This window comes from Quercus robur, chromosome 1 (assembly GCF_932294415.1).
Source record: "Quercus robur chromosome 1, dhQueRobu3.1, whole genome shotgun sequence".
NCBI classification, from domain to species: Eukaryota; Viridiplantae; Streptophyta; class Magnoliopsida; order Fagales; family Fagaceae; genus Quercus; species Quercus robur.
Window position 1 is genome coordinate 40,918,884 of NC_065534.1, and position 25,554 is coordinate 40,944,437.

General features: G+C 39.7%; 2 protein-coding genes across 3 annotated transcripts; both read left to right on the top strand.

Moving 5' to 3' along the window:
• The first annotated feature begins 8,079 nt into the window (after positions 1 to 8,079).
• On the top strand, positions 8,080 to 14,270 carry LOC126689914 (50S ribosomal protein L15, chloroplastic). 2 transcript variants are annotated; one of them, XM_050385075.1, is made up of 4 exons: positions 8,080 to 8,255; positions 8,334 to 8,676; positions 12,925 to 13,076; positions 13,743 to 14,270. In XM_050385075.1, the coding sequence occupies exons 1-4, from the start codon at positions 8,187 to 8,189 to the stop codon at positions 13,980 to 13,982; spliced, it is 804 nt and encodes a 267-aa protein (XP_050241032.1). In that variant the 5' UTR covers positions 8,080 to 8,186; the 3' UTR covers positions 13,983 to 14,270. The 2 variants fall into 2 exon arrangements, with proteins under 2 accessions (XP_050241032.1, XP_050241038.1); XM_050385081.1 differs by having other exon boundaries at positions 13,764 to 14,270.
• A 6,109-nt stretch (positions 14,271 to 20,379) lies between these two features.
• Positions 20,380 to 21,627, top strand: LOC126712106 (uncharacterized). The gene has a single exon (XM_050411314.1). It carries the CDS (start codon positions 20,380 to 20,382, stop codon positions 21,625 to 21,627), a length of 1,248 nt encoding a protein of 415 aa, XP_050267271.1.
• Positions 21,628 to 25,554: the final 3,927 nt, after the last annotated feature.

Below are 25,554 nucleotides of genomic sequence, written 5' to 3' on the forward strand. Positions count from 1 at the left end.
TCTCTCATCCATTCTCTAATTCTGACTTAAGCCTAATAAGGCCACTAAAAGTCTTAGAGATAAATAGGGAAAACCCTTCAAACTCTAAAAAACTTAGATACTTTCTAAACTTAAAGTCAATAGTCAATTAGTATTCAATGCATTTGATATTCATTGGCTATTCAAACATAAGGATAGTATTTCAAAAAAGACTTTAATGCAATTAAGGTAATTGATTTGAATCTAAACCGTAACATCAGAAGTCAAGTCAATCAAACTTTAACTAATCAAATCCCTTTTAAGCCTTAAAAGATGCAAAGTTCTTAATTAATGCAAATCAAGATAATTGATAACGCCTTAAAATGTATACTTGTTATATATTTATGTGGGCGTTATCTCTTTATTACCATGCTTAATTTGTATAATTAGGCCATGATTTGCATTAGTCCTTATTATTTATCTTTACATAATTTCTTGAATAAAATGTCATTCATTGTGAGTAATTTTCTATTTTCGGGAAATCATGTGAAAAAAACGAGTTTATAAGAGTTTGTGAGAGAATGGAGGCCAAAATAGAATTAAAGAGGAGCTAAAAGACCATGCTTAAATGTCTAAGGAGGTGCAGCTGGAGTGCTTAGGTCGTTTACCATGTTTGGAAGCTTCAAATAAGGAAAGAAATTGTTGGGGCAAAATGAATTGACCCCTTGTAATTAACTAATTAATTACCCAAGTTAATTAATTAGATCAAATTTCATGCAATAGCGTGGCAGCACAAACAAATCACTAAATTATCTAAATGCAGTAGAAAATAAATTTGACACGGGTGATTTGTTTATGAATGGGGAAAACCACCGAGACAATACCCCACTGGATGATTTTAAGGTCACCGCTTCCAAGAAGCCACTATTATCAATTAGAAGCGGTTTCAAGTATAAGGAATCTTACCAAACCCTTTGGCCTATCCCGAAATACCAACCTATAGTTGAACTCTTATCCTAATATCCAATTAGACTTGTATTGTAGCAGCAATCTTTCCGTTCAATGCATGAGTCTTAGTACGTGACTAACTAATGATGCAAGGATCCCAGTGCAGTCATGTAATGATGCACGGATCCTAGTACGTGACTAACTCTACAATAACCCTTTGATTGACGTAGTTGATTTGCAACAACTTCACATAGAAACACCAATAAGATCTTCAATGATGGTGTGACAAACTTGGCTTGATTACAGAACCTAAAAGCGTACAAGAAACATAGCAAGAACTCTTTCATCTATAGGAGGAGGCTAGAGTTTCCAAAAGAAAACCTTATAAAGCTCTCTAAGGTTAGGTTTTTCTTTTTCCACCTCCTTGTTTAAATAGGAGCTCAATGGGCTCTCCTATTCCAAATAGGTATACACAAACCTTGGGCTTTCTTAGTCCAATAAAGATTATACAAACTCATAAACAAATAGCTTTTTAGAATAAAAACGTTACTGACTATAGTCTGAATCTCGTAAGCTCGATAGATTGAGACATCTATCGAGATTTAATGAATCTCGAAAGTTCGAGCTTCTATCGAGGAGGTATCGAGACCTGCAGATTGCACTTTTCTTGAGCAGTTCTTGAATAATCTTCATGTCTTCAATGTAACCACTTGTAATGATCATCATGAACCTACTTAGATTTACCCAAATACAAGTAAAGTGTGTTTTGTCAAAGGATATGCCAATTATATTAAAATATGTCCCTGACAAAAATCAAAGAGGCAAAATCTGAAAAGGAAAAATCAAATTTGAGCACTGATTAGTATTTTAGGTGTATCTCTTTCCTCAAAAATCCAATTGACTCAAGGATAGATGGGCTGGAACCGTGACTTAAATATCTACAACTTTTCAGTTTTGAGTTTTGCGAAATTCACAATTTTTGAAGGTCGAAATTAGCTCACAAGTTGCTACTGTAAATTCTAGACAAAAATTAAATAGTAAAAGTTTTATTTTTCTTTGTACAATTGCTACTGTAAATCTGGACAAAAATAAAATAGTAAAAGTTTTATTTTTCTTTGTACACTTTTATGTTAGAGTTTTGGAAGAGAGGCTCTGGACATAAAGGGAAGACATCTACAAAGCAATAATGATCCCATAAAGTGAGCAAGCAATAATCTAAGTCTAATAAGGGAAGACATCTACAAAGCAAGGAAGACTCACTTCAATTAATGATCCCATCTCATAAGACTTAATCATCCTTTGGAGCAAAACTTGTCATCTTGGTTGGTATCCACATGTATGCGCATGTGCGCATGTATGATTGGGTATACACATGCACACATTCAGATGTTATTGCATCATCTTTATTGCGCCCACATGTTCATATGCTTATATGCTCACATGCTTGTATGCTTGAATGCTTACATGCCTACTTATCCACATGCTTATGTGCTAATGTTGATGACTTCATCTCTACCATGCTAACATGTTGATGTTGTTACTTGATCCTTGCATGACTATGCTTCCATGTTCACATGTCTAATCCGCTTTCCATATTTGTCTCACATGACCTGTAGACTACACCTAGGTCTAGATGCAAGTGCACACTTTTGAGCCTCTAAGATAATCTACCTCTTGTCCAAATCAAGCAATGATGTATAAAGGCCAGTTACAGCTGGGCATGCTTGGGGTGCCTAACCTCTTCCCATCCTGTACCCTAACTTTGGACCTTGTCTAGTAGGAAGACCTTTATGGAGTCATTTCTTTGGTTCCTGAACCTACAACTAGGTGGTGACACCTTTGTCTCTTTTTAAGAGGCACCGCGTACTCCTAGGCTCGTGCCGACTTTGAGTCTAAAACCCCTTTTAGGGAGATTAAGTACCATGCACCCCACCTTTGCAAGAATGAACTGACATGCCGATATGTCATCTAAAGGAAGTACGGATCACGAAACTTACACTAGTTTCTCAAGTTCAAAATAGAATCTAAGGTGGAAGCGATATGCAATGAGCACATAAATTCCTCCTCTCTATGATGATGGATACATGGTGAGAGATGACTTAATGGTTCCAACATTATCTTAACAATGTCCTCATTTGAGTTAATTGAGAAATTATCAATTCTTAAGCTTCATTTGCAATTAAACAAGATAGCCTTAGCAGCAGGGCACTTAAAAAAAACATATGGTTATAGGATTCAACTACCTTACCACATAAAGCACAACTTGGATCATCAATCCCAATTCTTAGAATAAGGTTTTCTCCAGTACGTAGGGAATTTGAGACAATCCTCCAAAGAAGCTTCTTGATTCATTATTGGACCTTGAGCTTCCAAAGTTTCAGTGAAGGTACATTGTAAGAGCTTGGTATAATTGTAAGCTCTTAGGAGACCTTATAGGCAAATTTCACAGTGAAAACACTCTTGGGATCCTTGATCCAAATCAGTTTATCAGGTTTGGACCTCCATGGGATAGAGATTCTAAGAATGGCTTGGATTGAACTATGCTCAAACACGTCTTGTAGATTGTTGGTGTTCCAGCAGTGGGAAAAAAAATTGTAATAAACTTGTAATATGCAATGTAGAGGGCAAAAATGGCCCATTACCATCAATTTTGGAAATAATTTGCCCAGAAACACTGTTTCTAACTATATAGCAATGTACCACTTTTTCTGGTACTCGAGCTTGGTGAGCTCGAGTACCATGTTTTTTTAATCCACTTTCGCCCCATATTCAAGGAGCCCTATAGTGGCGTTCTTAAGCCCTATAGTGACGTTTTCGGGCCCTATAGCGGCGTTTTCTTGCAAAAAAAATTTTTATAAGTCCTCATAACAGGTTCAAGGGGCCTTATAGTGGCGTTTTTAAGCCCTATAGTGACGTTTTTGGGCCCTATAACAGCGTTTTCCTGCAAAATTTTTTTATGAGTCCCATAACAGGTTCAAGGGGCCCTATAGTGGCGTTTTTAAGCCCTATAGTGACGTTTTCGGGCCCTATAGCGGCGTTTTTTTTTTTTTTGAGAAGATGTTTGACCAATGAAAAGATGTTACTCGAGCTCACCAAGCTCGAGTACCAGAAAAAGTGGTACATTGCTATATAGTTCAGAAACAGTGTTTCTGGGCAAATTATTTCCAAAATTGATGGTAATGGGCCATTTTTGCCCAATGTAGAGTGTAGGGAAATGGTTTATAGGGCCCAAATGACATTGGGCCATGGGCTAAAATAAATCCAATATGCGCTTCTTCAAGAAGAAAGCTTCCCTAAAGGATCCATGAATCAAACCACGAACCAATGGTGCACTATCATGGATCGGATGGTAACTTCACTGAGGACCTCATCCGAAGTCAAGACCTTCGTTGAACTGTCAAGGCCAAGGTATCTACCAAGCTTTTGAAGAAGAATTCTAGAACTTATGAGATTATCCGAGAACACCTTCTAAAGTTTCCTGATAAATCTACAGTCACCTGCCTGACACATTCACATTTAATGTTGGATAACAGATCAGAATAAGACAAACTGTCAAGGCCAATGTATCTACCAAGCTTTTGAGGAAGAATTCTAGAACTTATGAGATTATTCGAGGAAACCTTCTGAAGTTTTTTGATAAATCTACAGTCACTTGCCCGACACATTCACATTTAGGCTGCATTTATTTCGGTGTAAAATATTTTTCGGGTGTAAAATATTTTCGGGAAATAAAAATATTTTCAAGTATTTGGTTGTATTTCAAAAAATGCTTTGAAAAATATTTTCTAGTGTTTGGTTGTATTCTTGAAAATACTATAGAAAACACATTTTTTACTTGTTACTCACATTTTCTCAGCTTCCAAACAAATATATAATACCAAATTTTCTCAATAGATCGGCGGTCGAGATTGAGAAACAAAACCCAACAAAAAAAATTTATCAGCAGATAAACACAAAAGAAACAAAACCCAACAAAAAAAATTCATCAAATCCGGCGGTCGAGGGAAGGAGAGATAGATCGGTGGTCGAGAACGATGACGGAAGAGAACGATGGAGAGAACGGCGGTGCAAGTGAGCTTTGGGTTGAGAATGAGATCGGTTTTGGGTGGATTGGTCTTGGGTAGTGATGATCTAGGCGATGCTAGGGTGCGACTCACCGGTGCTTGGAAGTGCAATCGGAGCTCTTTCCGGTGCTTAGAAGTGGTGATCGGAGCTCTCGTCGGTTTTGCTATTTCTCTCTCTCTCTTCTCTTTTCTTGGGATGGAAATCAATTGTAGGGAAAATAAAAGTGTAAAATATTTTACAGGGTTTTGGGGCATTGTAAGGTTGAATTTATTCAACCATTTAATTGGCTTTATTCCATGCCAAATTTACTTGTATTTCAGCATTTAGTTACCCTGTATTTAGGTGGGTTTGTTGTAAGGGTAGTGAGTGAGATAGAGTGAAGTTTGCTCAAGAGTGTGCAAGAAAACAGAAACTCGCAGCTTGGCCTCGCGGGTGACTCGCGGCTGCAAGCCGCCAAACGCAGCACACATGCCAAGCATGCCGGAAGGTGAACAGTCATGCTAGCTGGAGCACTACAGGACAAAACAGGACAACTGGCCATACGGTTATCTCGCGACTGGATCTCGCGACTTAATCAAGCCGCGAGGTCAAGCCGCGAGCCACCCCTGTTTTGTAAAACCTGACGTTTCACATTCCTCTCCCACTCCAGTATAAATACCCCTTTTACCCACAAATGTAAGAGAGCTTCCAGAGAGAATTTTGAGAGAGAAACCCTAAAGAAAAACAAGATTGATTCACCCACAATCTATACATTAGAGTCTCTTCAAATTCCTCAACTCTCTTCCTCTCCATTGTCAAATCCTTGAGAGGCATTTTACCAATCCTTGTTCTCACCATTTTCATTACTGTGAGAGAGCTGTTTGGATTTCTGGGAAGCAGTTAGGAAGGAACCAATCTTCACTAGTTGATGCTACGGTCTAGTAGAGGAATCCGGGAAGCTAGAAAAGAAAAAGGTTCGGCGCAACCTCGTTGGAGCAAGAAGCTTGGAGGGCTTAGGTGCACTGGGTAGATTAGGCTTGGAGGGTCTATTACTGTCCATGTATCCTAACTATATTTTCTAGTGGATTGTTTACCGCTTGGAGGGCGGCGGAGAGGTTTTACGCCAAGGGTTTCGGTTTCCTCTTCGATAACACATCGTGTGTTGTCTTTGTGTTTGCATCTTCCTTCCTCTCTATCTTTGCCTTTTTATTATCTGCTGTGGGTTGTGATTTTAATTTGGCTTAGATAGTTTTACCAATTCCATATTATAGTTTATGTTAAGTTTCTGCACACTAGTTGTTTGACATAATGCTTGATTTGGTTAAGTTGTAATTTGGGGGTCTAAACGTTCAAGGGTGTTTATACACATATTTGAACTTTCATTTGGTATCAATCTCCCCCTTTGGCTATTCCGTGACAAAACCCTAAAACAGACTCTAGACTTAACATGTGAGTTAGGAACAGTTGAACAAAACTCACTCACACCTAACTCTAGAAGCTGTGAAGCACTTGAATCATAAGAACATGAAACTCCTGAAACACAACAATACACCATGATCATTGTATGCAGAAAAACATGAAATGCATATGAAGCAAGCTAAAGGTGATCAAGCAAAAATGGAGTTAAGAAACAAACCATGGCTTGATCAACCAAGTGAACACCACAAGGTAGTGATCACAATGCTCATTCACACTTGGAATGAACACAAGGACATACAAGCTAACAAGCATAAGGCAAGATACTTGTATGCTCAACACTCAACCAATGCATAATACACTAAGTATATGCATCTAGGAACAATCCTACAAGGGCACAAGAGTGACAGTACATGAATCAAAATGCAAGACATTTAGATTAAAGTACTGATTTCAACATAGCATAAAGGCTGCATTAAGTAAGGTATATATCATAAAGCCTACAAAAAATGCATAAAAAAACATTAACCCTAAAAGCTTACAAAAGCACATGGGTACAAATCACAAAATATCCTGAATAACATCAATAAAATATATAAAAGATTAAACCAAGAGTATAAGTTTTGAGTTAGAAACAAGAATACACCAAAACCACAGTGTATCAAACCCATATAAACATTAAATACCCAAAACATAAGCAAATATAAACAAAGTCTCTAATCTTGACAACTCCCCCTCAACACATTACTCCCTCTTAAGAGCTAAAACACTCAAAAATCTTTTTGTGCTAAAGCAGTTGGTGATTTACGGTCAACGGAAATCATTTTCCGTTTGACTGGACAATCCAAACACGCCCAGTGGTGTAAAATATTTTCCGGAAACTATTTACTGCCAAAACAAACTTAGCCTTAATGTTGGATAACTAATCATAATAAGACAATAAGCCTCAAAAGTCTTCATTCATCCTGACATTGAGGAAGGAAGAGCCTGATGGAACAGAGAGCTGCCCAACTGTAATAAGACAGCTCATGTTAGAGAAGAAAACAGGGCAGATATAAGGAAGGATGAGGGCAAAGCAGAAAATATGTGAGAGAAAAAGAAGAGAGAATTGACAAAAAGAAGAGAGTAGTTTGTTCTTGAGAGGGCTTGTAATATTGTCCTAAAAAGACTTGAGGAATATATCTTTTTACGTGGTTTTTACGTATATCTTTGTGGTTTTTTGTCTAAATCTTCCATTGAGGATTGTTGTTAACTCAGAATATAAATTAATTGTGAACCTAACCCATCCATAGAGTAACTCGCAATTTTATGTATTGATATTGTAATTTGGGTTTGAGTTAGTTTGCAATGGATTTGCAATTTTTTTTTTTTTTTTCCTGAACAATGGTTTTGTATAATGTTGAGCTACGTGCAGTGTTATGTTTTCTACTAGCTAGTTGCTAGTAATTTGTATTTTGTGAAGGATTTGAATAATGAGCTAGTATTTGAATTTTTTGGTTAAAATTTTAATTTAGGCCCATATTTTTTGTTTTTCGGCAATAAAACAGTAGGCCCAATCCTGAAAGCTTCAACGGATTAAAATCAACTCATACCAACCAACCGAAAGCCCAAGGATTCAGTTTGGTTATTTTGATGCAATACTGACAGTCCATAAAAAGCTATTGGCCCATAACGAAGCTTGAAGCGAAGTCGTTTAAAACGGGGTCGTCTATCTTAGTGCCAAGAATACAGGCTAAAACGACCGTAGAGGATTTCTGTTCCCATACCCATATCCGCTAAACCACCGAGCAGTGAGCATCGAACACACACACCTATCTTCCATGGCAGCTCTTTTCTCTCTCTCAACATCACCACCAGCAACCCTTCACTTCCCTTTTTCTCCTTTCAAGGTTCGCTCACTCTCTCAAGCTATTATTTTCATTACGTATTGCTTCATAACCATAATTTGTTTTTTCTTTGTACTGTAGGGAAGTGTGAAGAATTTGAAGCCAAGCCTAACCCAATGTCACTTCCAATCATTTAAGAAAAGGCCCATGATTTTGCTGAACCAGTCAGCTGCCACGTCTGCACTTGTTTCGGCGCCATCATCTTCTAGTGTCCGATTCCGGCTCGACAATCTGGGCCCACAGCGGGGGTCGAGGAAGAAGGCGAAGAGAAAAGGTAGAGGTATAGCTGCTGGACAAGGGAACAGCTGTGGTTTCGGTATGAGGGGTCAGAAATCGAGGTCCGGACCTGGGGTTAGGAAGGGCTTTGAGGGTGGCCAAATGCCACTTTATCGGAGAATACCCAAATTGAAAGGAATTGCTGGAGGTAATGGATGTTGGTTTTTTTTAATAATTTGTTTGTTTGGAGTGTTATGTTTGTTGGGTTTTTGTTAGAATTTCTAAATTTGATTGCTTTTGTGTTGGCTGATATTGAGTGTAAGTGTTTGAGAAATTGCTTTATTTTGTTATGGTGTTAAAGAATTTTGATGTTACAGCAAGCTCTATGTCCTGTTGTATTATTTACTGTAGGGAAAAGGGAAATTGGTTTTTCATAAAACCCACTGATTCATAATTGTAAACTAGTTTTATAGCAATGTTGGATTTTACATTTCATTTGGTTCTTGAAGAGAAAAAAGAATAATGGAAAAATGGTTAAGGGAGGAAGTCTTTATCCTTTTTCTTTCTCATCTTTCTCTTAAGAACCCAATTTAGAGCTTTTTTAGCAGAGGAAAGTGTATAATATGTATTTGTGTATTGGTGATGTCTCCTCATGTTGTCTTGGTCGGTTAGTCTCATTAATACAAATGCTTTAGGGCATAACTTTGTCTTCCAAAAGAGAGTGAGACATCCATGCTGCTTTGAGTAGTTGAATAGTTTGGATAGTGTAGAGATTACCTAGTATAAAGAATCCTTAGATAAAATAAATAAATTAAAGAGTTGCAGGCTATATTTTTGCTGTTCACATTTGTGGAGTCTCATGAAGATGGGTACATGCTCAGTAGTTTTCTGAGTACGTTGCAATCAAATGCTATAGCCTGAAAGGATGTCTTTATATTAGTTGCAGTTTGAGCTCAAATTCTGTTATATTGATAAAATAGTGAAAAAGTAGTTCTCCCATCATAAAAATTTTAGTTCAATACCTGCTCTACGGTTGTTTGTACGATTAGCTTGGCTTTGAAATTGGAGATGTTCATAGCAGTAAACCCCATTATTATTAAACAATGTTTGTACTTCCACCCTGTTGTGTAGCTTTCTTTCTGTATTGGATTCATCAAGGGACATGCACAGTGCCTTTCCCTTTGGTAACCCCACCAAGAAAGATATGCATTCCCTTATAAGGGAGACCTTTTTGAGCATATAATATTGGCAAGGTTGAAGTGGAAGGTGTTCAACACCCATAGGAGCAGCCAGTGAAGGATTCAGTTGTGTGTTTTTAATAAATATTTCTACTCTGATGGTTAGAAAGAGAATTTGCTAAAGAAGAGATCCTAGAGGCCCCACATGGCATTGATGGAGACAAAGCTCCAAGTCCAAATGGTACATTAGCATTCTTTAAGCATTGTTGGGAAATGGTAGAGGGGCTTGTGTAGGTTTTCCAAGAGTTCTTCATCCGCTGTAAGTTTGAAAATCCCTTAATGCCATGTTTGTCACTTGGATTTTGAAGAAATCAGGTGCTATAAACATAAGGGATTTTCGAACTATAAGCTTGATTGGGAGTGTATATAAGTTGATTCTTAAAGTGTTGGCTAGTAGACTATTATTGGGAATATAATTTCTAACTCTTAGAATTTTTTTTGGGTCAAGTGTGTAGACATTAAAATTTTGCGATGTATTTACAACCGTCCGATTATTCATGATAAAATGTTCTAGATAAAATTATCTCCAATTGATGATGTAGATGATCAGCGAATGAAATCGTGCCATGTGTCAACATCAACTGAAGAAAGCTATATGACGATATCAGAAGAAAAGGCCTATATGGAAAGTTCTTATTAAATGGGAGACCAAATTAAATTCATAATTAACTCTCAATAAATGCTGAGAGAAAATTCCAAATTAAATATAATTGAGTTGCCTATAAATAGAGACTTCTCATATGAAAAAAATGGAGAACACTTAGAGAGAAAACACTACTGACATTTTGCCAAAATAGAGAGTCATCTCTAAAGTTTACAAGAATTCCATTGTTTATCAAGGCTTATCCTTACTTCTTCAAATCAAAGTAGGGATTTTCCTTTAATCTAGTTCGAGATCAAGCCAACGGCTCTTGCATCAAATCAAGCACGTTCAACTATTCATTCAACTTGGAGACATCAAAGCACAATTCAAGATCAAGCTTTATAACCCCTTCGAATCGTAATATTTCTTGGAGATCGAATCAGAGGAATATATTGTACTTTTTTATTGTAAAGATTCATACAGAGGATTGTACTCACATATATACAAATCAAATACAAATTGATTATTTGTTACACTATTTCGTGATCGTGTGATTTATCTTTTACGAAAATTATGTGTACAAGGTGATTACTAAATGCTTATAGCAAATGAATGTCTAGACAATAGGTTGTAAACAGGTACTCCTGGAGTCATCTCATCTGCAAACTCGATATTAAGAAGGCATACCACCATGTGAATTGGGATTGTTTTTCTTACTCTCTAAATCTGGCTTTGGCACTAAATGAACAAATTGGATCTGGTTCTGCATTTCAACCGTGTGATTTTCTATTATGGTTAACAGTTCCCCAATGGGATTCTTGAACAGCTTATGGGGCTTAAGCCAATGGGATTCTTTGTTCCCCTTGGTATTGCTCTCAATTATGGAGATCTTTAGTAGAATGATATGCAGAGAAATGGATGGTGGTTTGAATGTTGGTTTTAAAGTTAGGGTGGATAGTGGAAGAGTTATTGATATTCCCCACCATCTCTTCACAAATAACACCATAGTATTTTGATGCTTCCCCCAAACAGCTTGGTTATCTTTGATGTGTTCATATATGCTTTGCAGCTGTGTTCGGAGTAAAAGTGGTTCTAAACGAAAGAGAATAGGTCCTAGTGGGTGTTATAGTAGATATGTCAAGTCCTGCTGATATACTTGGCTGTAAGGTTGGTTCATTTCCCATGACCGACCTAGGCCTACTGTTAGGTTCTATTTTCAAAGCCCACAGTATTTGCGGTTCTAAAGTGGAAAAGGTGGAAAATGTTTAGTTGGGTGGAAAATGCTATACTTATCCAAGGCAGGAAGAGTGACCTTGATTAAGAGTATGCTATGTTCTATCCTGACTTTTTTTATGTCAGTATTCTCATTGCCTATTCATGTGGCCAATAAGTTGGAGAAACTTCAAAGGGACTTCTTATGGGAAGTTAAAGGTGACACCAAAAAGTTCCATTGGTTGGAATGGATGGTAGTCTGCTCTCCTTTGAAAGAGGGTGGTTAGGGTATTAGAAAGTTCAGCTCTTTTTTTACCAAGCTAAGGAAGTGGCTCTGTAGATTTGGAATGGAATGGAACCATCTTTGGAGAAGTGTAATTTTTGCTAAATATGTGAAGGATGGGGAGGTTGGACTACGGAGCAGATTCAGGGCCCACATGGAGTGAGTTTATGGAAGGATATATGTGGGGGATGGGATTGTTTCTCTTATTCTTCTGGTTTGAGGTATGAGATGGTTCCAGGGTAAAGTTTTGGACAAACAGTTGGTGTGTTGATCGCTCGCTTAAGGACTTGTTCTCAGACCTATTTGCATTAGCGGTGGACAAGGACGCCTCTGTTGCATCTTATCTAGGTAACCTGTATGAGGGAGAAGATTGACACTGGAATCCTCAACTCATCCAGTTTTTTCAAAATTGGGAATTGGAATCAGTAGATTCTTTTTTTGGGGTGCTTTATGCTAATCTACCCTCCTCACCAAGTCCAGGCACAGTCTTACAAAAGCCATGCATTTCTTTTCCTTGGAAGAGCATATGCTTGGCCAAGGTCCCACGAAATGTGGCGTTCCTTGCGTGGACTGCAACCCTTGAGAAAATCCTGACAATTGAGAAGCTTTGCTGGAGGCACATTTTGATAGTTTGATTGGTTTTGTATGTGCAAAAGCAGTGGAGAGTCTATAGATCACCTATTCCTTCATTGTCCCATGGTTTTAGATATATGGTCCTTCGTCTTCTCCTTGTTTGGGAAAACCTGGGTGATACCGAAATCTATGGTTGGGGTGTTACAGTGTCTTGTATTATCCTTTCCTAATAAAATTTGTACTTATAAAAAATAAAAAATATAGTCAATCTAATCTAAAGCAACATAATAATCACGATACAACATGCATTTAATCTAAACTGACATGATCATCCAATTCTCTCTCTCTCTCTCTCTCTCTCTAACACACACACACACACACAGCTCCTGGAAGATTTGCATTTAGGCAGTTTCCTATGGTGCGCACCTTCAAAGAATATGAATCATGGCCAACAAAAACAATAATAGTTAATTACATTTCAAAATTGGAAAAGTTGATTTCATTCTATTTTTGAAAATAAGTATGTACATTTCATTGATTTATTTCTCTTTCTCTGTTTTTGTCAAGGTATGCATGCTGGTTTACCAAAATATGTCCCTGTTAACTTGAGAGACATAGAAGCTGCCGGATTTCAAGAAGGGGAAGAGGTGTCTCTTGAGACATTGAAGAAGAAGGGTTTGATTAACCCTTCAGGAAGAGAAAGGAAACTGCCTCTTAAGGTACAAAATGATTCTAGTATTTACTATATATTGGCTGCAGTTCCCATATAAAAGTGAATTCTATCGTCGTTTCTTCAGACTGCCTTCATCAAATTTGGGGATCATGGGGTTGCTCCTTGTATGCTAATTTTATAAAACATAATCAAGAGAGTAGATTACCAATGCCATGACTAATTCATGCTGGTTCACAGCAGGCCCCTCCCCCACCTTCAATCAGGCTCACTTTGATAAAGTACTGATGTGAGGTTTGAAGATTTTTGTTAAAACAATATTATGCCTTGATAGATCACACTGCATTCCTTAAGTAACACCCAATTGGTTGGGATAAGGCTCTGCTTGTTCATACAAGGGGAGTTGAGCATTTCATGAATTGGTGCATGTATTAAAATTGACATCCACTCCATGGAATTTCTTCTTCTTCTTTCTTTCTTTTTTGGTCAGATCTAGGCTGCTTGCGAGAGCATGCTTTTGTGTCAACACACAGTTTCAAATGTGTGTATACACACACACACACACACATATTTGGTATAATTTTTCATAAGAATCAGCTGAAAGACAGCAACAAAATCCTTATTGCATTATTTACATTACCGAAGAAACTAGAGAGCATGGCTTACTTTAGAATCACACTATAGTATGTATAAGAATTTATATGTGGATTTCTAGTTTGTTTCCTCTTGGTTTCAGGTTCTAGGTGATGGGGAGCTAAGTGTGAAGCTGAACATAAAGGCTCGTGCCTTTTCAGCAGCAGCAAAGGAGAAACTTGAGGCTGCTGGCTGTTCTCTCACTGAGCTTCCTGGCCGAAAGAAGTGGGTGAAGCCATCAGTTGCTAAGAACATTGCACGTGCTGAAGAATACTTTGCCAAGAAAAGAGCTGCTGCTGCAGCTGAACCAGCTTCTGCTTGAACCACCATTCAGCAACCCAATTCAAAACTCTCCAAGAGAAGTGTAAAGTAGGAAATGACAGCATATCGCGGGTGTTCATATCTTTTCCTCTTTTCCTAATTCAAATTTTTAGATGGTACTGTCCTGTAGTTGTTGTATCTTATATTGATTCTAAGACTAATATTATCGATTCCTTGTGAAACTTGGTTCAAAATTCCTTATTGTTTAGATGGTCTAAAACATGTAAGCATCATGTTATTAAGCACATAAATTTTTTATGGGAATGATGACGGCAATCATTGGTGGCAATGGCAGTAGAAATGGTGGTGGCAGTGGTAACAACAAAGATGGTGGCATGACAATGTTAGAGTAATTGATTTGTGGTGGTACATGAAAGTTAATGTTAGATTTGATCAATGATTTCTTCAAGGAAATGAAGAAGAATGCTATGGAAGGAAAAACTTCGCAAATGAATCTTTAGAGGCGAATTTGATTTCTATGCTATCGAATATTTCATGCACAAACCGAACCAACAATTAGGATGGTATAAAAATCAAAGTTTCTCTAAATACTTATGTATCCAATACATCAAAATTCGTTGCCCATGGATTTTAAAATAGCTCTCTTTTTAACCCAAACTAAGGAAATTAAATTTGTAAGTTTCAAATTACAACTTTAAGTTAAAAATAAAAAATAAAAAAAAATAAAAATAAAAAAAAAACCTTCAAAATTTTCCATCCAAAAATTTTTACGAGGGTGAAATCATAATTTGCCATCTATTTATTTATTTTTTAATAAGGTCATTTTGTAAAAATTGTGAATGAGAATCTTACAGCATTTAAGTACAGTAGTTTAGGTGTTATTAGTTCTCCACTTAAATTTTAACCTTCTTTCAAATAAAAAAATATTCACCAACAGCGTCAAAAACCAGATGACTTATGTTTAAATATTTTTCCCGACCCCACCTAACTTCAACATCCTAACCGCTCTATTCCTCTCTACCATATGTCCTCTATCCAAACACATGCAAGCTCTTCATGTCACCTTCCCTACACATCAACACTCCTACGATTGAAGAATTTTGTGGCGGCAAAGAAGACACACGGTGGAGTTCGGTGACGAAGCCGATGAATCCAGCAGCGAATCTTGTCTTTTCTTTTGTTAACCAATGAATGATTGGAAACTTTTCCGGCAAGATCGCAGAGATTCTCTTAGTAAAGTTTTGGTTTTTTGGGTGGATCATTTTTTTAGGTTTTACCTTTTATGAATTGAATTTTATTGGGGTTTTGGTTTTTGTGTTTGGATTGTTTGGAAATTTTGGTTTTAAGGGATGATATGTTTTTGGGTTTTGCCTACAATTTAAGACCAAAAGTAGACATTTCGAGTGAGAGGGAGTAGTCATCAGCGATGTGGCAACGCAGAGTGTGAGTGACGAGGAGGAGTGGGTTGATGTTGGAGATGTTGCACAGGAGTTCTGGTGGCTGGGTTTTTTTTTTTTTTTTTTTTTTAATTTATTTATTTTTTAATCAAAGATAGGGTTAATAATGATAGTTTTTTTTTTTTTTAAGAAATATAATGATAGTGTTTAAGCGGAAAAATTTTAGGTAAATAGTATGTGTTTGAAGTTATTTAGTTATGTAGATTGTTTTTGAACTTGAGTTTGACAAACTCAAGATCCAACCCAAAATCGAGTTTAGTAAACTTGAGGTCGAACTAGTTTGATTCTGATGTGGAATTTAAAAAAAAAAAATCACGTGGAACTCAAGTTTAGACCTCTAAAAAAATTTACCCAAATAAAACTCGAGTTTAGCAAATTTGATTTCCAATCAAATTAAATATTTTTTAAATGGAACTCGAATGTAGCAAACTTAAGTTCCAAGGCACTAAATGCCCTACATCTTGCAATTTTTTTTTTTTTTTCAAGTCACATAACAACATCCTACTCTCTCTCTCTCTCCGATCTCTCTCACTCACACAGTACCGTTGTTTCTCACTCTCGCTCTCCTCCCTCACTCTAACTCGTCTTCCTCAGTCCCTTGTCTCTCTCAATGCCTCCTTTCTTCATCTCTTTTATTTGTTCTACCACCATGTCATCCCTTACCTCTTTCTCAATGGAAGACGGCCTCTAGACGGCGGTGACAAGCGGCGACACTCCATTAGAAAACAGGGCAAGCTTGATCTTTTTTACCATACTTACTTGCGAAATTTCGTTAGGGTTTTGTTGTAAATGTGTTTTGGATTCTGAACAATTTGTTTAAATTTGTTTAGAGTTTTTGAGGAATTCCTTTAAGTTTGTTTAGGATATAATTGATTGAATGGGTTATGGACTAGATATTTAGGCACGCTATTCTATTAGATGAATGTGAATATTTGTGGTTTTTGAGTGTGGAAAATTAGTATTTGGGTAGTATAAAGTCTTAAGTGTTTGGATGACTTTGATTATTTTGACAACAACAACCAAGCTTTTTAGTCCTTTTTTTTTTTTTTTTGGGTCGGCTATGGATCCTTAAAAGATTATTTAAGGTCAACCATATGCATTTTTTTCCGGTTAGTACTTTGATTATTGAATGTTCTAAATTTAAAGGATTTTAGTCGATATTTTATATTGTATGGTTTAAATTAAATCATATGTCTTCTCTTTTTCCTCTCATACTTGGCTCATTTATACATATATTCTGTGTCTTCTCTTTTTTCTCTCTTTTATTTCTATCTGATGTGACATAAATTTTTTTTGCAGCATGACAGTAGATCTTGACCCATTGATCATAGCGTTTTGACGGAACAAGTGAATCATTGATCTAAGTTACTTTGGAACCCTAGAGGCTAAGTAAAAATTTTTGCATAATGTTGTTTGGTGATTTATTAACTTTTTGTGAAGTGATTGAAGAAACTTGACATGGATAACCTGTGGGGGCCGGTCGGTCACTAAAATAATTAAAGTCAAGTTAATTGGGCCTGTGGCCCATCCGAGGATGCAAACCTATCCAAGGAGGCCCATATCAGATTGAAGGGGTAACCAAACGAAAGGAAGAGTGAATATCACGAAAGGTGAGTTTAGTATTCGTCCGAGGACAAAATCCTTCTCAGAAATATGAGTCCGAGGACGATCAGGACGCCATCTTGCTACAAACATACTTCGGAGCTACGTCACCACTAAAGGTGGGATAAGGGACCAAAGGTAAGAGAGAGAAGGCAAACAAATATCTATGGCAACAGCTGCCCCCGTATTAATTGCCTCTCAACCAACTCTCTGGCCGCATTAATGTGGAAGTGATGCCTGAACAGTGATGAAACAGCCTTACAGCTGTTAGAAGGAGGTTCCAGAAGGTGTTAGATGGGACAGAAAGAGATCCCCTGAACCCAACCTACACGTGTGTGGTGAAGATGGTATAAAGAGGACAGTATATAACATAAAAGAAAAGCATGCAGAAAAAGATCGGAACATAGAGAAAAACACAAAGAACACTCAGGAAAAAATCTTGAAAACCAAAAAACTGTATTTGTTTCAAAGAAAAACAGATTGTTATATCGGTTCTAACCCATCTATAAACATGAGGTTAAATCTTTTTACTTTTAAAGAAGTTAATCTAGTTCGTGAACACCCACGCTCTACAAATTTTATTGTTTGGGCCTTTTAACGTACAAACCCAAGATCGGTTTGGGATCGTTACAAATTGAGTCCTTACAATTGGCGCCGTCTGTGGGAAGAGTTTGTTTTAACTTAAAAGACTTCCGGTGCAATGTTTATGATGGAGGAAGCAGGTCCACATCATTACGCGGCGGGACCACATCAGGAAGATGCAACCCGCACCAGGCAGAGTCAAGGGGCTCCCAGCATGGTGATCCCTATAGGAGTCCCAAACGGAGAGAAGGCCGTAAGGGGAGTGTGCGCACAACTCATACCACTAAAAGTCACTCTCGTGGGAAGAGTCACGTCTCCCATGCAAAGCACGACGGGAATCTGCAACGTGAGATTGCCGATTTGAAGAGAGAGTTGCGTCATGCCCGGCAAGAATGCTCCCCACCTTGCTTCAAACCATCATCCGAGGAGTCGGATGGTGCTAGTTATAGGCGGCGATCAAGAACTCCACCTAGCGAGACTTTCTCCTATGAAGAGGAGCAGGCCATCGACGTAGGTACAGAAGTCCGCCTAGCAGGGGCTTGGGTAACAATGCCATGAACAAAGCCTTGAGCCAAATTTCCAAATCACGCTTTACGAGGAATATAGAAGATGCAGTTCTTCCTCGGCAATTCCATCAGCCTACGTTCTCCCTATATGATGGCCGGTCGGACCCAGTAGAACATGTAAGCTATTTTAGCTAGAAAATGGCTACATACTCCAGGGATGAGACTTTGATGTGCAAGGTTTTTCCATCAAGTTTGGGTCTGGTGGCGATGAGATGGTTCAACGGCTTAAGGGCCAATTCTGTTGAATCCTTCAAAAAGCTGACCCGGGCTTTTGGTGCTCACTTTATCACATGCAGCAGGGTTCCTCGGCCTTTGGGATCTTTGCTGACTATGTCTATGCGAGAGGGCGAGACTCTCAAGACTTATTTGGATAGGTACTGGGAAATGTTTAATGAAATAGAAGGAAAGAACGATGATGTGGCCATAAGTACTTTCATAGTTGGCCTCCCAGCCAATCACGATTTAAGGAAATCCCTGACGGGTAAACCTGTTACTAGCGTATACTAGTTGATGGACAGGATAGATAAGTACAGAAGAGTAGAGAAGGATCAACTTCAGGGAAAAGGAAAGGCCAAGGTAATCCCTCAGGAGAGGAGGGATTTCAGGTTGGATCGTTATAATAGTAACTGACCCCAAAAGGACTTCGTCGAGCAATCGGGTTCTACGGACACCCAGATGGTTAATGCAGTGTTTCGAGAGCTGATGCAGCAGGTTTTGGAGAAGATAAAGAATGAACTCTTTTTCAAATGGCCGAACAAGATGGCGGGAGAGCCTAGGAAACGCAACCCGAACTTATATTGCCACTATCATTAGGATCATGGTCGCTCCCAAAGGATTGATCAGACTGCCTGTGCAGGCCGGTACGGATGTGGTGGAGGTGGACTTTATTATTGTAGACGTTTTCTCTCCATACACGGCTATTATGGGCAGACCTTGGCTTCATACCCTGAAAGCAGTCTCGTCTACTCTACATCAGAAAGTGAAGTATCCATCCGGAGGCCAAGTGTTGGAGATAGTAGGTAGCCAGGCGGCCACTCGGCAATGCCTAGTAGCGGCTATACAGCATCGGTCAGAGGCAAAGACCTCGGCTACGGCCGATAATGAATTATAGCAATTAAAGTCCCCAGTATTATGCTTGGATGTGCCAGCCGATGAAGTAGAGTGCGAAGATTTGGAGAGGGTAACTGTTGCTGATGATCTGGAAAAATTCTTCCAGGTTGGGGCTAAGTTGCCTTTGCAAGAGAAGGATAGGTTGTTGGAATTCCTCCGGGCAAATGTAGACGTGTTTGCATGGAACCCGTATGAAGCCCCAGGTGTGGACCCGAATTTCATTTGTCATCGACTCAATGTGAATCCCGCCGTTATTCCCAGGAGACAGCCTCCTTGGCGACCATCGAAGGAGCACGCCAAGGCTGTTAGGAGTGAGGTGGCCAAGCTCAAACAAGTTGGGGCTATCAAGGAAGTTTTTTATCCTCAATGGTTGGCCAATACGGTGGTGGTAAAAAAGAAGACTGGAAAGTGGCGGGTGTGCGTGGACTTCACGGACCTCAATAAGGCTTGCCCCAAGGACCCATTTCCCATGCCGAAGATAGACCAGTTGGTGGCTACAACCGTGGGTCATCCTAGGATGAGTTTCTTGGATGCCTTCCAAGGATATCACCAAATACCGCTGACTGCGGACGATTAGGAAAAGACTGCTTTTGTCACCCCAATTGGGAACTACCATTACAAGGTGATGCCCTTCGGTTTGAAAAACGCCGGATCTACCTACCAACGCATGATGATTAAAATGTTTGAACCACAACTTGGCAGAAAGTATTGAAGTTTATATCGATGACATGGTTGTGAAGAGTAAAGTGGTGTCCGAGCATGTGGAAGATCTCACTAATATCTTTGGGATATGAGAAAACATAAGTTATGCTTGAATGCTTCAAAGTGCTCCTTTGGTGTGGGCTCCGGGAAGTTCTTGGGGTACATGGTGACCCATAGAGGAATTGAAGTGAACCCAGATCAGATTAAGGCCATTAACGATTTACAAGCACCTCAGAATCCAAAAGAAGTGCAGAAACTGACTGGAATGACTGTTGCTTTGAACCGGTTTATCTCCAGATCAGTCGAGAGGTGTTGTCCCTTTTTCCGTCTATTGCATAAGTGGCAAGGATTTAAATGGACCGAGGAGTGTGCTGTGGCATTCCAATAGTTGAAAGAATACCTGTCCAGACCACCTATCATGTCTAGTCCTGAGGTGGATGAAGTATTGTTTGCTTATCTGGCGGTTGCCCCTCATGCAGTTAGTTTCGTCTTGATACGAGAGGACGGTGGCGACCAAAGACCAGTTTACTATGTAAGCAAATCACTTCATGAGGTCGAGGTGAGATACTTGTCATTAGAAAAGGCCATCTTGGCGGTGGTCTATGCAACACGCAAACTTCCGCATTACTTTCAAGCCCATACTGTGGTTATCTTGACCCAGCTACCTCTCAAGTCCATACTAAGAAGTGCAGACTACACCGGAAGAATTGCTAAATGGGGCACGATTCTAGGTGCCTTCGATATCAAGTACATGCCTCGCACCTCTGTGAAAGGCCAAGTCCTTGCCGATCTGGTGGCCGAGTTCGCCGAGTGCCCAGAAGAGGTTAATATGAAGCAAGACAACATGGATGAAAAATCGGTTGGCCTAATATCCACACAAGGCAGATCCTCTTGGAGGGTGTACATGGATGGGGCAACAAACCAACGGGGAGCAGGATTGGGATTAGTTTTGATATCCCCCGAAGAGGTCATCATCGAGAAGTCCTTGAGGTTAGGATTCTCGGCTACTAACAACGAAGCGGAATACGAAACTTTGTTGATGGGAATGAGTATGGTCCAGAAAATGGGCGGAAAGATAGCAGAATTATTCTCGGACTCGAGATTGGTAGTCGGCCAAGTGAGAGGAGAGCTGGAGGCCCGGGATCCAAGAATGCAGGGGTATTTGAGCCAAGTTAGGCGTATGCAAACGAAGTTTGAGTCTTTCGACTTATCGCATATTCCCCGAGGTGAAAATACTCACGCCGACTCCTTGGCAACCCTTGCCACCTCCTCAGTACGGAATTTTCCTCGGTTGATCATCGTTGAAGACTTGTGTACCCCTACCTCACCAGAAAAGGACGTTTGCCAAGTCTATCAAACCAGTCTAGCGCCAAGCTGGATGGATCCTATATTAAAATTCCTTGAAAGTGACATCTTGCCCGAAGAGAAAGTAGAAGCTGAGAAAATACGGAGGAAAGCTCCTTGGTACTGGTTATCTGAGGACAAAAAGTTATACAAACGGTCCTTTTCTGGGCCGTACCTGCTCTGTGTGCCCCCTGAGACATCAAAGTCAATCCTAGAAGAGTTGCATGAAGGTATTTGTGGAAGTCATACAGGGGGAAGGTCTCTATCACACCGAGCCATCACACAAGGATATTGGTGGCCAAATATGCAGAAGGAAGCGTAGGAGTATGTTAGGAAATGTGATCAGTGCCAAAGATTCGCTCCGAATATCCACCAACCAGGAGGAATTCTTAACCCCCTCTCCAGCCCTTGGCCTTTTGCTCAATAGGGGCTGGACATTGTCGGCCCTTTTCCTAAAGCCCTAGGAAACAAAAAGTATCTGTTGGTCGGCACAGATTACTTCACTAAATGGGTCGAAGCTGAGCCCTTGGCCAACATCAGAGACGTAGATGTTAAGAAGTTTATTTGGAGGAATATTGTCACGTGATTTGGAACTCCACGCACTCTTGTCTCGCATAATGGACTTCAATTTGATAACAATGCCTTTAGGCAATACTGTTCGAACTTGGGTATAAGAAACAGATATTCTACTCCAACTTATCCTCAAGGGAATGGGAAAGCTGAACCTGTTTACAAAGTAATAGTCAATGGGCTTAAGAAGAGGCTGGATGATGCAAAAGGAAAATGGGTGGAAGAATTGCTGCATGTTCTCTGGACATATCGAACAATGCCCCGACGTTCAACGGGGGAGACTCCCTTTTCTATGACCTATGGAGCCGAGGTCGTCATCCCCCTGGAAACTGGATTCCCAACATTAAGGACCAGTACATTTTCCTCGGACAATAACGACGCGATGTTGGAGAAAAGTTTGGACCTGATCGAAGAGCGAAGGTAGAGCGCGATGGTTCAACTGGCTTATTACCAGCATAAACTCAAGCAAGGCTATGATAGTAATGTGAAGTTGAGGCCGTTAGCCGTAGGAGATTTGGTACTGAGAAAAGTTCTAGGAACCACCAAGAATCCAAATTGGGGAAAATTGGGGCCTAATTGGGAAGGGCCTTATCGAATTACTTCAGTAGCCGGAATAGGAGCCTATTATCTAGAAGACCTAGATGAAAAAGATGTACTTCATCCTTGGAATGTAAATAATCTCAAGATGTATTATTATTAATAAAAGTAGTTCAATTTGAGTTTTTCATTTAGTTTACGTTAACCATACATCCTATGTTCCTACACCCTATGGTATGTATTGAAGTGTTAAACAAAAACTAAATTATGTCAAGTTCTCGGATCACAAACTTAGTGGAAATTAACATCCTATGATATGTATTGAAGTGTTAAACAAAAATTAAATTATGTCAAGTTCTCGGATCATAAACTTAGTGGAAATTAACATCCTATGATATGTATTGAAGTGTTAAACAGAAATTAAATTATGTCAAGTTCTCGGATCACAAACTTAGTGGAAATTAACATCCTATGATATGTACTGAAGTGTTAAACAAAAACTAAATTATGTCAGGTCCTCGGATCACAAACTTAGTGGAAATTAACATCCTACGATATGTATTGAAGTGTTAAACAGAAACTAAGTTATGTCAGGTCCTCGAATCACAAACTTAGTGGAAATTAACATCCTATGATATGTATTGAAGTGTTAAATAGAAACTAAGTTATGTCAGGTCCTTGGATCACAAACTTAGTGGAAATTAACATCCTATGATATGTATTGACGTGTTGAACAGAAACTAAGTTATGTCAGGTCCTCGGACCACAAACTTAGTGGAAATTAATGCCCTATGATGTGTATTGAAGTGTTGAACAGAAACTAAGTTATGTCAGGTCCTCGGACCACAAACTTAGTGGAAATTAACACCCTATGATGTGTATTGAAGTGTTGAACAGAAACTAAGTTGTGTCAGGTCCTTGGATCACAAATTTAGTGGAAATTAATGCCCTATAACATCTATTGAAGTATTAAAGAGGAATCTATGAACGTCATTTAATGAACAATCGAAGTACTAAAGGCCCAATTTTATTCAGTTTTTGAACTTTTTATAAAGCTTCAATTGATTGGAAAGAATACGTGCGTATCTAAAATGTCTCCCTAAGACCCCGCAGTATTAATGCTTATCATCCATTTTTAATTGTCAATTGGTGATGTTCATAAGTAAAACTTCCCCATGCAAACAAAGGATAGTCAAAATGAACCCATCCAAATTACAGTAACACAGTGAACAAGTACAAAAATAATATAAAGTAGCAAGAGCGGTAAGAAAATAAACATGAGAGTCCTTGCAAAATTTCTAGTCAGACTACAAAACAAATCCTACTTTTTTAATTTAAATTGGATCTTCGGGGCCTGGCTGGCTGATGTGTCTACCTCCGAGGTAGTGACTTCCTCTTTATCCTTAGAAGCTCCCCCAGTTGGCAAGACCGTGGAAGCCAAATCCTATTGAAAACTTTGGGAGGCCGTCTCTACCTCAGAAGCAATTGCAGTCTTGTCCGAGGAAGCTCCTGGAGGGACAATACCCCCTTTAGCTAGTTCTGGCTGGCCAGAAGGAGGAAGACTTTGAGGCAAAACCTCCTCATTGGGATTAACGATTGAAGGAGGGGCTTCAGCTTGATGGGGTGGAGGAGCTGAAGGACGGATCGTATCAGGACAGAATACGTTCTCTGGCCTCCGTAACTCAGATGAAGTCTCAACCCCAGCTCGGTTAAGGGCCTCAGCCCAAGTTTTTGTACAGTAGATACGGCAAACCACTGGAACCTCGGCTCTCAAAGCCTCCTTAGTCTCAGCTATACCCATCTCATAGCCTCTCTGCTCAGCTTCATTCATTGCCCGTTCGGCCTCAGTTTTTACTTTCTCGGCTTCCTCCCTGGACTTTTCAGCTTGCTCCCTTAGCTTTTGGGTTTCCTCCGAGTGCTTCTTAAGAGCTAGGACTTGTTCCTGAGCCTTCTTCAGTTTGGCATTCGCCTCACGCAAGCGGTTCCCCTGATCCTCGGCCTGCTTTTGATAGCCTTCTAGGGCCGACTCGGTGCTCTTGCGAGCTTGCTCCTTAGCAAGTAACTTTTTCTTCACATCGGCCAAGTCCTGCTCAAATTTGGACAAGGTTTGCGCAGCTGTTGCCCGTCTCTTCCTTTCATCATCTAGCTGATTGGAGCAGATATTGAGCATCTCATCCAGCTTGAAAGTATTTTGGATAATCTGTAGGAAAGAGGTTAACACTATAGTCAGTGAAAAGTATATATTGGTGAGTAATGATCGTAAAAAGAAAGGAGAAAAGAGTCAGCTTCTTACCATGCCCAAGTATCTTTTATTGTCGAGGATGAGTTCATTCTTCCTCATATTCTTTATTTCGGCCATATCTTTTGGGAGTAATAAGGCCTCCTCTATGGCCAAGGTTATGTGACACCTTATGCCGCCGTTGAAGTCCCTTATTGATGCATCATTTCATAGGGGCTCCCCGCCGTGCATAGGTGCTGGCAACCATGCTTGTGGCCCAAGAAGTTAGGAATCAAACCTCTCCTGGCCCCGTGGAGCTTGGTGCCTGGTTTTTTGCTGCTTTGTAGCTCGTTGGGCATCCTCCACGCGAGTAGGACGAGACTTGCCAATGTCTACCACCTCCTTGCCCTTCGCTCCCAGTGCCTTTTTAATTCGGCAACATCAGGACGGGTTGGCTGAGGAGGTTGACGAAAAGGCTGGCGAGGAGCAGGAGGAGGAGACCTAGTGGGAAGAGATGGAGCCTGAGATTGTGTTGATTTTGCCGGCGCACTCTTTCCGGGCTGACCTTCCATCAACTCCAACAAGCTTCTTTGGGCCTTCCTTTGTATCCCCATCTCGTCAGGACCTTCTCCGAAGTGTATGAATTGATCAAAAATCCCAAAGTCGTCCGAGGAGTCAGAGACTTCTACAACTTCTTCCTCTCCTTCTTCTTCTTCCTCTCTCCCTTCTGCTTCCTCTTCTTTGAGGGTAAGCTAGGATGAAGAGGTTCCTGTCGGGACGTTGGCCACAAAAAAAGGCTCAGTACGGGATGTGTATTGGGGAAGTGGAATACCTTCTGGAGCAACGAACCCTTTGTAGGCAACACTGATACGGTGAAGCCGAGGATCGCAGGCTCTAATCACGCACTTCGGTGCTTGGAAAGCA

Coding starts and splice junctions, on each gene's coding strand:
- LOC126689914 (XM_050385075.1), top strand. CDS start 8,187: ATGGCAGCTCTTTTCTCTCTCTCAACATCACCACCAGCAACCCTTCAC. Junction 8,256..8,333: donor TCCCTTTTTCTCCTTTCAAG/GTTCGCTCACTC, acceptor TTTGTACTGTAG/GGAAGTGTGAAGAATTTGAA. Junction 8,677..12,924: donor ATTGAAAGGAATTGCTGGAG/GTAATGGATGTT, acceptor GTTTTTGTCAAG/GTATGCATGCTGGTTTACCA.
- LOC126712106 (XM_050411314.1), top strand. CDS start 20,380: ATGTCTAGTCCTGAGGTGGATGAAGTATTGTTTGCTTATCTGGCGGTT.